The 16,070-nt window shown below is 31.8% G+C and overlaps 3 protein-coding genes across 3 annotated transcripts; 1 reads left to right on the top strand and 2 right to left on the bottom strand.

Moving 5' to 3' along the window:
• Positions 1–310: 310 nt before the first annotated feature.
• On the bottom strand, positions 311–2,642 carry LOC123911411 (putative RING-H2 finger protein ATL21A). The gene is made up of 2 exons (XM_045962818.1): positions 1,243–2,642; positions 311–619 (listed from the first exon to the last, which is right to left on the bottom strand). The coding sequence occupies exons 1-2, from the start codon at positions 1,841–1,843 to the stop codon at positions 498–500; spliced, it is 723 nt and encodes a 240-aa protein (XP_045818774.1). The 5' UTR covers positions 1,844–2,642; the 3' UTR covers positions 311–497.
• Positions 2,643–2,745: 103 nt separating this feature from the next.
• Positions 2,746–6,517, bottom strand: LOC123911412 (deSI-like protein At4g17486). The gene is made up of 5 exons (XM_045962819.1): positions 6,412–6,517; positions 6,071–6,306; positions 4,769–5,056; positions 4,401–4,481; positions 2,746–3,161 (listed from the first exon to the last, which is right to left on the bottom strand). The coding sequence occupies exons 2-5, from the start codon at positions 6,222–6,224 to the stop codon at positions 3,010–3,012; spliced, it is 675 nt and encodes a 224-aa protein (XP_045818775.1). The 5' UTR covers positions 6,225–6,306; positions 6,412–6,517; the 3' UTR covers positions 2,746–3,009.
• A 4,509-nt stretch (positions 6,518–11,026) lies between these two features.
• On the top strand, positions 11,027–12,649 carry LOC123911413 (ethylene-responsive transcription factor 1A-like). Its single transcript, XM_045962820.1, has one exon. The coding sequence runs from the start codon at positions 11,506–11,508 to the stop codon at positions 12,196–12,198; it is 693 nt and encodes a 230-aa protein (XP_045818776.1). The 5' UTR covers positions 11,027–11,505; the 3' UTR covers positions 12,199–12,649.
• Positions 12,650–16,070: the final 3,421 nt, after the last annotated feature.

Consider the following 16,070-nt stretch of genomic DNA (forward strand, 5'->3'; position numbering starts at 1 on the left):
ATAAAATTTTCAAAGTGTTCCTTATAAAAAAGACCAGAGGGAGTAATTAATGAGTTTCCTAAAACAAATTATTTAGAGAAACCCAATTTAATTTTTTATAAGAATAACCTCAAAGTCATACTCTATTAAAATGTATATGTTAAAATTACTATTAAAATGAAGTGAATAATTAGTTAGAAATGCTAGTGATGAAAAACTAAAGACTAAGTCTATAAGGTGGTAATTAGCGAGGTCACTTTCATTTTAGTCCCATTGAAATGTTTTCCTTTGGATTTTACTATGCAATTTCCTTCAATATGTGAATTGTAACTTTGTTCAAAGAAAGTATATGGATCGTAATTTTCTATAGAAAAAAAAAAGTACATGGATTATAATTGCACATACTATATCGTATCTACATAGTATTCATCTAATCTTAGAGAGTAGCACCAAATTGTAAAAAAAATTGAAAAACATCAAATTTGATAATATGGAGAAGCTTGCATCTGAGAACACTTCTAGAAATCTGCCACGCGATGCAACAATTGCTCTTCTTTCTTATGGAAATTCCTCGTGGACAAATGAACCTTTATGCTTACAAGTGTTGCCATCACTAATAAACAGATGCTTAGGCCAATAACTGCACACGTGTTTAAACATTGTTAATAAAAATTGTGACAACTAGATACTACAAAAAGAAACATGATACATTCTAACAAAAGAAAAATTGAAAATTGATTATTTTAGATGCTATGGTATTGTTAGCTCAAACAAATTGAGCTAACCGGCTACCGGCCTAAACAAAAATAAATTATTTGATTTTTTTATTAATCTTCTAGTTTTTAGAGAAAGAGATTCGATAATTTAAAGTTCGGCTGCAAGGTAAATAAAATTTGATTAAAAATTATTCCTATAAAAAATCAAACTCGAATTCTTTGGAACATCAAACTCCTGAACAATTCATTCTAGGAGGAGCTCACATGACCCCAATGAGAAAAATATTACAATAAATGTAGGATACACTTTGTAGTGATACTAATTAAGCAAACTAATCTTAACTAACTTTAACTAATTCAATCCAATTCGCAAACTACCTTTTATCAAACTTCAACTAATTCTAACAATTTTCTTTACCAAAATTATTTCTATTGTTAATTTAAAGAAATTATAATGTCAAAAGACTCAAAATTAACCAAGCTAGTGTGTGTGTGTGTTGTGTTCGTTATTAAAGGTAATTAAAGAAAGAAATGGAGTTAAATTTACCTGTATAACGTGCTATGTGGGAATCTTTAGTCTTGTTTCCTTCATTGCTTTCTTCAGATTCACGCAAGTTCCATGTTAATCTAAGACCAAGACTATTATCTGAAATATAAGGGCTATATTTGAAAGGAATAGCAACGGTTTTGACTTCTTTACATGAAGTAGGAATATGAACTTCAGGGTCAACTGTGTAAACATGATAACTTGAGCCACTTAAACATGGAATCTCAGTGAAATTTGTGTGTAAAAGTGTAGTGGAACAATTCAGGTATGTAAAGTTTTTAAGAACGTAGTAGTATTGAAACGGTGTATGAGTGAGGTTAAGGTTGAGAAAGACTCTATGGACACAGTTTTTTGGATCAAGAAGATCAATCTTTTTGGTGTCATAAGAAATGGACTTGACTACTAAATCACCATATGATGGAAAATGGATGGTGGTGATGTTGTCTTTATGAAGAAGCTCAAAACCAGAAAGAGTTGTATCATACCCTTGTTGTTTTTGTTGACCCTTTATGTGAAATGGATAGTGAATGTCATCATTGCAGGTAGCAGAGGTTTGGAAGATGAAAAACAAGAAGAGGGTGAGAAAGAAGAGTGAATTCATGACTTGGGAATGGAGAAAATGTTATGAGGTACTTTTTTTTCTTTTCTTTCCAAGATGTTATATCAAGAATGAATAACAAGTGAAAGAAATTTCAGCCGTCTAGGATATACTAGTAAGCAATTTGTATATAAATAAAGAAATAAAAAGACTTTGGTTTCTTGCAATCTTCAATAAGCTTGGGGTTGGGGTCATGTAGACTTTGGGTGGTTTGGTGGCAAAATGACCAATTCTGTAAAGCAACGGCAAAAGTAAACTACTTACTCAATCACAACTACAAGTTATGACAAGTGTCTCAACTAGTGCTGTAAAAATCAATCGGAATAGTTTAACCGATTGAATCATAAATCAGTTAATCTAACGGTTGATTTAACCATGATTGGTTCGTATTCAGTTCAACAACATTGTTATGAACTTCAAAGTTGACGACGACTCATGTAGTTAGTCTTTGGAGTAGGGAACTTGCTACCAAGTCGTGTCCTTTCCACTGTCCTAATTAAATATAACTTGGCTTATTTGCTTGACTTGATACAGTCCTCCTAGGCAACTTCCTCAGAATTTCAATTCTATATTTTAGAAATAACTTGGTTGAAATTTTGTACCCCAATGGATACGAAATTAAAAATATTTAATTAACCAAAAATTGGCTACCGTACATCCCTAATAGTAATATTAATAAAAAAAATAGAGTATAGAAATTATGGTAAGAGTTTGATCAAGTCTCTTAAGGACATGGATGTTCTATTTCTATCAAGAGTTTGTCTTTAGAAAAGTTGGCAGTACAAAAGCAAACTAGAGCATCCACCTTTGCGTGACACTTCCACTTGATGCTAAAGACCAAAGTGCAAATTGAAGATTTAAATGAATTTGTCACTTTATAGGTGTGACTTCAACATTGGTGGCACTTGGTAGTAGCAAGAGTTGATTAATAAGATTAATAATTATTATAACATTATACCTGGACAGTTTAATTTGAATTTTACATGTACAGGGCATATACATATGATACAATAGATCGTCCTCTTTGTACTACAAACTATAGAGCATGCATTTTGAGTCTTTAAGAATATAGTCGAGAAACATGTTACACTCAAATCTAAGATTGTAGATATGGTAGAAGCAACGAGAACAATAGAAAGAACAAGAGACAGAAGATAAACCAATAGAAGTTATAGGTGCTCCCGCGCTAGCCTAACTGGTTTTTCCTTTAAAAAGGCAACATCGCCGTTTGGTGCATTTAGTAGACGGTGATTGGGCTCCTCCTCTTCACTCTCGTCAGACAGAGAAAAGCCATCAGAATCTGATCTATCATCATCATCATCTGCAAAAACAGAAACTTAGATCTTACTCTCATGCTTTTTGTTAATATCTAAGTAGATAGAAATAGAGGCATGCTTTAATTAATCTAAGATCCAATGAATACTACTACTACTACATCAACAAAATTTATATTTTACAGAACACTGCCAAGAAATTATTTAGGAGATCTCTTTAAGACACTACAAGAATTCAAAACAGATAGTTCGCCAATTAACCAAGGATCTCTGAAACTGGTGTCACATATGTCCGTCTATACTTTCACAAGGGACTAAGTTGTTGGGAGAAAATTCACATGCCAAACACACCAGAAAGAAAGTGATAAGAGTACACCAGAAATTATTAACATGGTTCGGCAACTCTTGCCTACACCCATTGAAAAGCTCCAACAAAATGTGCACTGAGTAATTCTTAGTTGGGCACAACCCCAACAAAAATTCATTTAGGCACACACCCATAAAATAGAAAAAGTAAATGTTAAATAAATTAGTCACATCATCTAACATTAATTAATTATTTTATATTTAAATTTTTTAAAATTATGTGTGTGTGCCCAACACCTTTTATTTGGTGTTGTGCCTATAGAAGTGTTCCTCGTGTGCACTATATCAAATAAGTTACAAAGTTCTATAGGAACCCGGAAATCCATCATGTTGTGTATCACCCTACAAGTCCGAGTACCTAGCATTACAAGGAATGATAAACACCAGCTCATTAGAGACACACTCTCGCTGCAAGTGATTCCCCACACTTGCTCACTTCTCTTAGACTCGCTGCTTCCACTATTGTGGTGGAGTGTGGCTTTTTACAACAATGAGTAAGTGAACATTTTTTTTCTTGGAGTAAGTGAACTTAATTACTTTCCACATTTTCAAAACCTTAATGAAAATCTCCATCACCTTTTTTCAATGGATGAGAGCTTCTCAATAACCAAAATAGTAACTCCAAGAACATAGTAATGCACTATGCGTTGGAATCACTCACTTGAATTATGTTCGGAAATTTGAATTGCTCGGCCCAATAGAGACAAATCTGTTTGCAATGGAGTGCACTTTTTTTCTTAAACTTTTTTCCTAAGTATGTATGGTACTTTTGTATATTAAAACTAAAACAGGTTTATCACATTCTATGAGGCCATTCATATTAGATAGTACTGTCTTTCTTGGATAGCCAATAAAAATAATCCAAAAGGAAACATAGAAGATTGTGAACAAATTGGCCAATATTAATGTCTGTATCTTACCAGCAAATGAAAGACGTTCAGGGACATGTCTAACTGCAGCAACCTGGATGCTTTCTGGAAGTAGACAATTGCAAAAAGAACCTAACAAGCCACACCACACATGATCAGATGATAACAAACCTAGTATGCGCAATCACCAGATCCACAAAATGAAGCTCAATAGTAAGCATGTTAGCACATTAATCCCGTGAAACTCTGTACAATCTATTTCAATAGTAACCAGAAATTATATTTGACGCAAGTAGGCCAGTATCTTACAAAACCAAAAGTAGAAAAGTAGGCAGCACACTAATTTAAATGACACACGATCATAAAAAATATGAAATATGACTCATTCAGCAAGAATTAGAGAACAGAATGGTTCTCACCTAAACGAGCAAGTCGATTAACCCATCCAGGAATAGGACTTCCTGTTAGTTGTTGGCAAACATCATCCGTAAAATGGTTGCAATTTTTGGCAATCAGATGGTAAGTATCTCCATGATATTTTGCAGAGAGACGCTCCATAAAAGAACGGAATTCTGAGAGAGACATATCAGTGCTTCCTAACAATACAGATCGTCTGAAGATGAAGCCAGGACAATTTCTAGGTTCTACCTCAAACACACCACTAGTCGGGTATTCATGTGCTCCAAAGCCATATTCCTTACCATGCACTGTAATTTTTTTTAAAATTAAGCAATAAGTTACTGCAAGATATTATTAGTAAATAGCATAAAAGTAAATCCCATCTCCTTGTCAAAAAGTTGTTCGAGGGGAATAATTCTGTCCGGTGTCTTGATCATTATATTCAAAATAGAACTTGTAAGTTGTAATAAGCTTCAGTCACTGTATCCAGAGATTTTATGCTTATGATTTATGAACAACTGTAAGTAGCCTCAAAACTTTGATAGCAGAACACTTACAGGAAATAAAAAATGGGAGGTGCTCTGTTAAACTACAATAGCTATACATTTATGAAACTGGCAACAACTATATACATACATGTGTAACTGTGTAAGCCTTTAGCAGGCAAACATCACCGAAGATGGAATATACATCCATACTCAGTAGAATGCATGCATTCCATTGTTAAAATATATATTTCTCCACTAGTAACCTAACCCCACGAATCATAAATTTGGCATTGAAGGACATTACAAACATAAATAATCCCAAAAATATACAAGTTAGTGAAATTACAAAGCACACTAGAATTTCTTTAACAGAGAAGAACAAAACAAGAAAAAAGAATAAAAAAATACAGCAGGATAGGGAGAGAACACGAGGGCCAAGTCACAACAATTCAATTAGTCGGTGAAAAAAGAGCCGAATCAACGATTGTATATTTGTATATTGTATGTATCACCAGAAAATCATAATCAGACATGATAAAATGTGAAGCACTCTAATACAGGTCTCCTTGCTTATACAATAGACAAATCAATTTCATTCATAGTCATACCATAGACCATAACCTAGATAGTTTTCTCGATATCATATAACTTTTTAATCGGCCAAAGTCGGTAATTAGTTGTTAATATTAGTATTTTCTAGTTCACCATGACTTGAGCATTGGTCCTTTAGCTCAATTATTTTAACACTTAACTCAAACCGGTTAAACTACCCACCTAGACAAATATTAGCGTATAAGATATTGTTGAATTTGTTTTGATAGTAAAGAAACAAACCTTCGATACCAGAATGGAAGATTCCAAAGCCAAAGAGGTAAAGATAATTATTGATAGGAGTAAGATCATATACATTGAGATAAACCATAGCACGAGACATATTTTCAGTGTTCCGGTCCCTATCGGAGCTTGAACTCAACTGAAACCACCGCATTGTGGTGGTTGTGAACACTTTCCTTATGAATCACGGCTTCATTCTCTATTATTATGCTGCAGAGCAGAGAGAATAAACAAATCTGCAAAATTATCAAACATCAACATCAGAGAGAGATTCAAATTATAGAAAAAGAATTGAATATGAATTGAAAAAGTGGATCTGAGAAAAAGGAAGAGGAAATTACGATTGTGAAGTTGAAATCACAGTGACTTTGGATTTGGATTTCGGCTGTGTCCTTTTGCGATCATCATTATCCATCACTGAGATTTTTTTTATATATGCTTTTTTATTTTTATTAACGATTATAGTACTATTTTATTTGGTGTTAATTTAGCAATTTTTTTTTTCATTCATTAAATAATTAATATATTTTATCGATCAAATATATTATTTATTTATTTATTGAATTTTTAAAAAAAAAATCCTTATATTTAAAGTTAGAGGAAGGATTATGTAGAAAAGAGTTTAAGGATAATTTTCTTTTTTTTTTAACACTCATAATAAACTCGCTAAAAAATAAAAATGATGAATTTACGAATAAGCTCACAACATTCGAGTTAACAGCGTAAAATAACCTAATGACAAAACTTACAATTGATATGACAAAATTCAAATGTCGAAAGTAGTTGCATCTTCAAATCTGCAACGTTGAAGACGATAAAATTATTTAATCTACCCATAATTTGGGTTGGAGCAAATATGTAAATCTGAACAAAACAAACATTATACCAAGACCAGAAATTAAAACAAACATTGTACTAAACAAACACAAGCACTATGACGGAGTAAAACAACTCCCGATGAAAAAATCACAAAGAAGAAAATTTAAACAAAACTTAAAAAAAAAATATGTAAAATATTCTCTTGAACTGCATAGCAACAATTCTCTATCAAAATTTTACTTGACAGAACTAAACTCTTAAGTTACTGAAACCTCTGCATATCAACAGTTTTTTTTTAATTATGTTATCATTTTCATTTTTTATTTCTAAGAACACCTTAATATTTTACTATTCAGGGTCCGTAGTATGGACCAAGTAAGCACGCTACAGCAAGATACAAAGTATCAATAATAAATCTTGTTTATTTTCAGGAAAAAAAATATAAAAAAAACCTTTTGTGTTAAAGAAAAAACTGTTTTATAGAAAATGTATTATATATTTAATATATTCAAAGCTTTGAATTTATTTTTTTTAAATAGTGAATTTATTTTTATTAAAAAATCATTAATTTTATGAAGTCATAATGAAATTTTAATGTTATTTTCATAAAATTATAACATGTGATGTCTACTAAGTAAAGTAAAATATTTTATTTCTTATGGGGGCTAATTTTTTTAAAGAATCCACCATCATCATCATCATCATCATCATCATTAGCAACTAGCAAGCAATTAATTTTAAAATATTTTCCTATTAATTAATTATATTTATTTTTGAGCTGACCAAATTTGATACCCCTTTTACCAAACCTATAGTACTGGCTGGTGATTCCATAAAACTTTAGGATTCAAACTTTTCTTTTTTTCATTTTAGTTTTATTTTTTTGTTGCTTTCCATGTTTCTTATTCTTCTTATTATTCTTCATTGATTAAGCAGTGTGAAAGATCTTCACAAAAAAAAAAAAGTGTGAACTAATCTATTTGAATTTTTCAACATCTAACCATATACGAGACTAATATGTTTAAATATTTTGCCAATTTTAAATTTAAATATATTATAGATTTAGATTTTAAATATATATTATTAGAATTTAAAATTTATATTTATGATCTTTTAAAAAAAATATTTACGATTGGAATTTATATAATATATGTTGCGTGAGCTTAGCTCAGTTGGTTGGACATTGCATTATATATGCAGGGGGCGAAGTTTGAACCCCGCCCCGGTCATCCACCTTAAGAGTGAAATTTCTAACTATTTGACAACAAAATTATAATATCTTTAGAATATTTAGGATTAATTTGTATTTTTTTTCCGGTCTTATATGAAGTGGTAATCTACTGAAATTAAACTCACATATGATTGTGAGAACCCGGGTTAGAACCCGGGTCACGACGTTCGACCTAACAATTTCAGCATTTTTTGCAAGTTGAACTATGACCTATGGGATGGATTAATTTGTATTTAAAGATATTATTTAAAAGTTTATTTTATTTAGCTCTATGAGAATATCTTTAAAGGTCTGTTTGGTTCAAAAGAGAGGAGATGAGAGATTTAATGAGAGGGAAGGGGAGGGAAGAAGAGGGAAGAGTTTTAATTATTTATGTGTTTGGTTCAAAATAGAGGAGGAAAGAGAAATAAAGAGATTTCAACTATATATTTGATTCAGAGGAGGAGAGAGATTCTAAAATTATTTTACTCTTTTATCCTTATAATCTTCTTAAAAAGCTAAATTTTGCAAATAAAAAAACTACATATATTAAGAGAGTTTTTTCAAATAAAAATATATTCCACCTAAATTTTGCAATAAAAAAACTCCGTCAAGAGAATCATGATATTAGTGGACCAACAAAGGCATGGTTAATAATTGAGGGTAATGAAGGTGGTCCACTGTAGACAAGTGATATACCGAATATGAATTTTACAAAATTAAACGTTGGATTAAAAATTTATATCGTATAGATCATCCATAAATTTTTTAAATTTTTTTGAAAATCATTTGATATGTTATTGAGACCCATCAGATTTACGTTATTTAATAAACCGTTAATCTTGATGCGTGTCAATAACGTATCAAATGATTTTCAATTTTTCTAAAATTTTTTTATGAATGATCTATATGATCTAAACTTTCAATCCAACGGTGAATTTTATAAAATTCGTATTTATTATAATATTATTCATAACTGTTCTACGGATGAAGTGTTACATATTAGAATTTACCTAATAATTGAACCTTAAAACAATGATCTCTTGGATTTTATGGAGCTCTGAATTCTCACATGACACTGTTTTTCTCTTGTCGGAGGAAAGAATCCAATCCACTCCAAAATATTCCCCGTATTGACCCTCTAATTATGTTGAATGCAATGTGACATTAGAACTTGACATTACTTGCTTTAGGGAGGCAGACACAGGAGGCAAGACTGAAGAATCAATCCATTTCTTAAGATGATGATGAAAGATGATACCAAACAATAAACATGGGTCACACCAATACACTATTGGACCAATCCAAATAATAAATAGGTCACATAAACCATTGAAACTTTGGTCGAATATGTGAAACTCAGGCATCAACCAATTCATGTGGAAGACTACCATTTGCTGAGTTGTGATCGATAACAACTACAGTACTCCCTTAGATTCTTAGGATTTACCGTCTGTTACTACTCATCTTATTTATATATTTACTCCACTCCTCTTGATTTGAAATGAGAGAGATGGAGGACTTGAATTGTCAGCCTGTGAAATATCAATGTGTCAGCAGCTCTTTGGTAGACCTTCTTGACTCAAATGGAGTTTGTTTCTATTAGGATGTTTAGATACAACAATAAAGTAATTTTATCAAAATATTTAATGGTATGATCTTTAAGAAATATCACACATCTACTTCTGATAATTTTATTGACTTTTGAATCCTATAGTCTATAATCAAACTCTTCCTAGCCATAACTCATGATCAGATACAATCTCGATTTCTTATCAAACTTGAACCTATACATTAAGTTAGTTAAATTTTTTTCACCGCGATAACTCTATTCTTTTGAATGTGTTGGATATTTTGGTGGTTGTGTGTTTTGGAGATAATTTACTATTTTTCACAAAATTGTATTAGAAAATTTGCAAATCCTTTGATTGAGAATATTGCAAGATCCACACAATTGATGAGACGTTTTGGATTGCCCAAGCCCAACAAAGTTGTGTGTCTTGGATCCTTTGAATAAAGGCCCAACCCAATAAAATGATGAAATATGTTTACTAGTAGTCTTTTTCCCAGGGTAACCTACTACTAGTAATTTTTTTTTACAATTAAAATGATGAAATTGTTTAAAAGAAAGTCAAGATTTTGGAATTGTGATTCTTCGGGGGTGATTATTATCACACACCAATGGACACCTTCCTGGAACTAACATTAAAAAGGCAGGGTAATGTGGGGGTCATAATTATGGTGAGCTATGTTATTGACTTTTATTATGTGAAAAGAAAAGAAAACAAACATTTACAAATCCATTCGTATTAGTATTGACCCATTATGTCCATTGTCCATGTCAGCCCCCACTTGCTTGCCAATGCAATTAAGCAAATAAAACAAAATCAAGAAGCAAAATCAAAATAAGAAGTTAAGAACAGAATGAAATTAACATAGACTTTAACATGATAATTTAGATTTCAAAAGTTAAACCTCAAGGAGTGATTACAAGGTTTAGCTCGTAGAAATCATAAATTGTTCGATGACCACAATCATTCTGATACATTCTGATCAAGTAAGATCATTTGTTAAGGAAGGACATTGGAACGATAGTCATTTACTGCTTATCAAGACTCCTCAGCCGTTTTTCAACCGCCATTGATGACATTAATATGCTTATAAATGGTTTTGGCCTAGTGCCAGAACTATATATATATTTCTCTAATGCAGAAGAGTCCGATTCAGATACATTATATTCTATTCTTAAAATCTTACTTCACTTCTTACAAAACTCCTCTCTCATTCCACGGAACAATAGATTGATGATTGTGCACCTCGTATCAGATCGTTTATTGCAGCAAATGTATCTCCTTAATGAAATACTTTTTCCATCAAAAACAAAATTTAGTGGTAGCATGAAAATTTGTTGACGAGGGAGCAAGGAAATTTCATGGCGATTATTACTACCATGACTCTTCTTCTAAACTACTCCATTCTACTGTACGAGGCACACACAGGAAACGACAAAACAACCATGCAATGCAACTTGTGCACGCCCATATTCTTGTCATGTTAATGACGCCACAAAAATTAAGTATTTTATTACAAAAAATTCAAAAATTAAACACGTGATAAAACTCAACCACTTATCCTCTCACAATTTACACATAAGAACCTTCCAAGAAGCTAAGCACAAAGACCAATATCCTTACAAAATTAATTAAATTTAAACCCGAAACCGTTTTTGTTACATAGATTTGAATAATTTTCAAAATCCATTTTCTAAGTTCATGAACCTTCACTCCTATAAATACCTTCTTCTCTTTTCCTTCCAAATTCGAATATTCAATTCATTACATCAATTTTTTCTCTCAAAAACCAAATTAAAAAATTTTACTAATTTCACACACACACAAAAAAAAACATGTACGGAGAAAGTACATATGAATCTGATGTGGCTCTTTTAGAGTCGATTCGGCTTCACTTACTTGGAGATTCCGATGTTTTTACATTCGGAGCTCCCAATAATGCTCCAATATTCTGTCGGAGCTCAAGTTTCAGCAACCTTAACCCATGTCTGAGTGAAAATTGGGGAGAACTACCACTCAAAGAAGATGATTCAGATGACATGGTGCTTTACGGTGTACTTCGTGACGCCGTTAATGTTGGGTGGATCCCATCTCTCGATGCAGGCTCACCGGAGAGTTTTTCTTCGTCTGGTTTAATGCCGTCGAGGATTGTTAAATCGGAGCCGGAAGTTCAGAGTTCAACTGAAATGATTGTTTCATCTCCGGTGGATGTGCCGACGAAGGGGAAGCATTATAGGGGAGTGAGACGGCGGCCGTGGGGAAAATTTGCGGCGGAGATACGTGATCCGGCTAAAAATGGGGCGCGGGTTTGGCTTGGAACATTTGAAACGGCTGAGGATGCAGCTTTGGCTTATGATAGAGCTGCTTATAGAATGCGTGGGTCAAAAGCTATGTTGAATTTTCCGCTTCGGGTTAATTCCGGTGAGCCTGACCCGGTTAGAGTGCCGTCGAAGCGGTTTTCTTCTTCGTCGGAGTATGGATTGTTGGTGAAACGGAGGAAGAAGGTGGTGGGGGCAACGGTGGATTGAAAATGGGAACTAGTGGGAAGTCAAGTGGGATAGTGGACACGTGGAGAAGAGTTATTGGGTAGTTGATTGTAATGCTGACGTGGAATGCATCTTTTTTTGAAAAGTGTTTTGTAATTATATGATGTTAATGTGCTTATTGAAGTGGTTCTAACTTCTAAGCCACTCAAGCATGAACCCAACAAATTTTGGAAGATGTTGCAAAAGGATAAAGAGGGGAACTCTAGTGGGAGTTATAAAATTGAAAGGGAAAGTAGAGGTGTAAACAAAAAAGCCTTAAATGGATAAGGAGAAAAAGAGAGAAATTGGGGTGATGGTTTTGTTTGTGAATATGAGATTTGTTAATTTTTGGTTTAATATTTATGAATATATGCATTTTGTGCTTTATAAAACTCTGTGATATAAAATAAAACACTTTAGTGCTATATAAATGGTGAGGATTGTTGTGAGGTCATTTACTTTCTTTCTTTTACTATTGTTATTTTATATTCACTTTCTTTTACTAATGTTTGAGTTGACAAAGACTGTCACAAGAAGTTTTCATATGATTACGGCAGATATTAATATTAATGAGGTAAATGGTTTTCAATGCTTATATTCATGTATGATTTTAGCTGCTTCATAAATTTGAAATTCTAAATCTTTAACTTCACTTTTTGCTCAAGTCTGTGATTATTCTCAACAAACCATGTTCTCAATCAATGATAGTTCTAACTAATTGAGAATTTGAGCCCTTTATACGTGAAAGATAGTTATGTTAGACTACTATTTTTGATTGGAAATACATTAAAGACAATGAGATCTTTTTTTTTTTGTTGAAATTTTCTCAAACAATGGACTTTCAGATTTGATATGAGAATGAATATGTTAGGCCAGGTGGGACTAAAAGTGTATAGGATCTTAATTTTGTTTCAATGTCATGGTTTGTTGGATTAAGTTAGATTTACGTTGACTTTTTTGTTTACTAAAGTACATTTAAATACTTAACTAAATGCACTAGAGCATTTTCTATTCATATTATCTCCGGTTTAAATGTTCTCAGGCTAAATTGAGGAGGGAAAACTAAGAAACATTATTTTGTCATTTGATTGAATATAGTTATTTGTATGTGATGTGTGTTCAATCAGAATTGGTTTTCCATCTTGCTGAATCTAGGATTGTTACATTACAAACCCTGCAACATCATGCAGATGCCCTTCAGCATGACCCAATGGGTGCAGGGATTACAACAATGGATTGAGTTTATTTTCACTATATTAGCTCTGATTATGTTACATTTTCTGCACATGAACTATGATTTTTATTGCCATTATATATAAGATTTTGAATTAGTTAAGAAAACTGTGTTGGAAGTTTGGGAGCTATTACACCAAAACTGGTGCATGTATCTTGGATGAAACATGTTGCATTTTGTTACTTTACTTTCCCAACTTTCATACAATATATTTGACTTACTTCTTTTATTACAGGTGCACCTATAGTATGTATGCTTTTTGAGAAGATAGACACTGGTGCATATATGATGAGAACCTTGAGGGATAAGGAGAAGAAAAAGGAATAGAATGGTAAATTGATGCATAGTGTATGGAGGATCGTTTAATGAATATATATGCTATCATACATTTAAAACCACATATTAATTTAATCTGTTGACTCTATGTTTGAAGAGATTATTGTGCCATGACTTTAATTTTGAATTTGGAGTTAGACAAAAGTTATGTATTTTAGGGCTTTACGAAAACTATGATTTAAATTTTTTTCTTATTATGTTTTCTATCCTTGGTTTGAATCTTCCTAAGCCTATTTTGTCGTTTCCTGTGTTAAAACTCGAGCTGATTTAAAGATATTAATAACAGATGATAGTGATCGATCACACACTTTTACAATGTTGTGTATCCAAAAGTTTGTCAAGCATATACGTATAAGCTACTAAATTGTAATGAAATACCATTTAATGTATTTTGTATGAATTTTTGTTTAAAGTTTTTTTGTATTTTTCTTTATGTTACTTTTTTTTTTGGATTAAAAGAGGACTAAAGCCCGAATAAGAAAATAACATATTAATCAAGTGAGGAGTGACAACTCAAACAATTTCAGCAAAAAAAAATTCTAATTTGAGCAGGAACTTGCTCATAAATAATCAAATCACGACCAATGTGTTTTTTCTTATTGGTCGTGTGTCTAAGTTTTCTTGAATTTTTGGCCGAGTTTACATAGGCTTAGCCGACCTACTGTGTCTAGATTTTCGGATATTAAGGGATGTCTTCACATTTTTTTTCACCACCAGTATCTGGCCTATTGGACCGTCTAATCTGGTTCGGGATCTGTTCTGGCATCAAGCGGTTCCAACCCCCTCTCGATCGCAGTTGCGAGGGACTAAACAGTGGTCTTCCCTATCAAATCCAGTGTCAAACACCACTGGACCAACTAACGATTAGCTAAATTCTTTTTTTTTTTAATTTATTTATGTTGGTTTTTCCCTACTTTTACATTTTTAATTCATTTTTTGTCAATTCACATTTATTTACTGGCTTGTGTGTTAGGGACTTTGAACTACTATTTTTATATGTTGTATTTTCTTGAGATGAGAAATATTTTTAGGCTAGATATTGTATACTTGAGGTAGCTTTTTGTCAGTGTTTATATAAGAAAATTAGGATTTTAAGACCTAAAATATTATCCTGCCCCCTGTAATTGTGACAAATGTTGTCTGATGTGCGACAATGTACATATCCATTCGGGATGGTAATTGTCTGTAATTAGAATGTGTCAATTGTATTGTCTGCTTTGTCAAATATAGATCCGGTAACCCGGTCCATTTTGCGAATGAGCCCTTGGCTCAGGCCAAAATATATATTATTCAAATAATATGGATTAAATTTTATTTTATAAAATAAAATTTATGCGCCTACTGATAGTTGTGTTTTTGATTTCAATTGATTATTTAGATTTTTTTTATATCATATTGAGTTGCTTTATTAACTCACTTAATTATAAAACTTTGGTCATCTGTGTTATTTAATGTGGATTTTTTTTGTTGCGCTAATTTTGTTTATGTATTAGATTTTTTATTATTTTAAAATTTTGTGTGATATGAATTTTATAGATATAATGGTACACTCATGAACGGTATAATCAACCGACGTTGATCGTTATATGTATTTTGTGTATATGGTCATAATCAAATTTTTTGATTTGTTGCATTAATTCAAATATGTGTAACTTTTTTTTTATCATCTCTAAATTCCGTGCGACGCACGGGTACTAACTAGTAATTAACCAAAACATTAAGAAAATAATTGTGCAAAACTTAAATTTTGATCAAGTGTATATCAATGGCACGTACATACATAATTCATAAAAATAAAATAAAATGAATTCTATAAAAATTGATCAAACCGAATACATGAAAATCAATATTATAAACTAAGATTATAATTATAATTATAACAATGAGTCACTTTGTTTCATTATGATAACGTAACAGAAATTAAGGCTTGACAGATCATATGAACCAAAAAGCTATTAGCAAATAACCGAAGCATATGTTGATAAAATAAAAGTTTAGTTTTTAAGTTCTTCAAAAAAAAATATATGATAGATCTTTATAATATTGGATTTTGAATTCTTCCGGAATTAATAAGAAATAAATAAACATCGAATCAAATTATAAAATTACAATAGCTATATATTTAAAAATAGATCAAGAATTATGTACCTTTATAATATGGTAGAGTCTCGTGCTAATAACATGTCAAATTGATCTAAACAAAAGCATTAATAATATAGATGAAGAAGAGAGAAAAGAGTGAAATAATAGTCCATGTTATTCACAAGATTGGGTTACATTACAATGATACATAGTATCTATATAT

The sequence above is a fragment of the Trifolium pratense genome, linkage group LG2 (assembly GCF_020283565.1).
Source record: "Trifolium pratense cultivar HEN17-A07 linkage group LG2, ARS_RC_1.1, whole genome shotgun sequence".
NCBI classification, from domain to species: domain Eukaryota; kingdom Viridiplantae; phylum Streptophyta; class Magnoliopsida; order Fabales; family Fabaceae; genus Trifolium; species Trifolium pratense.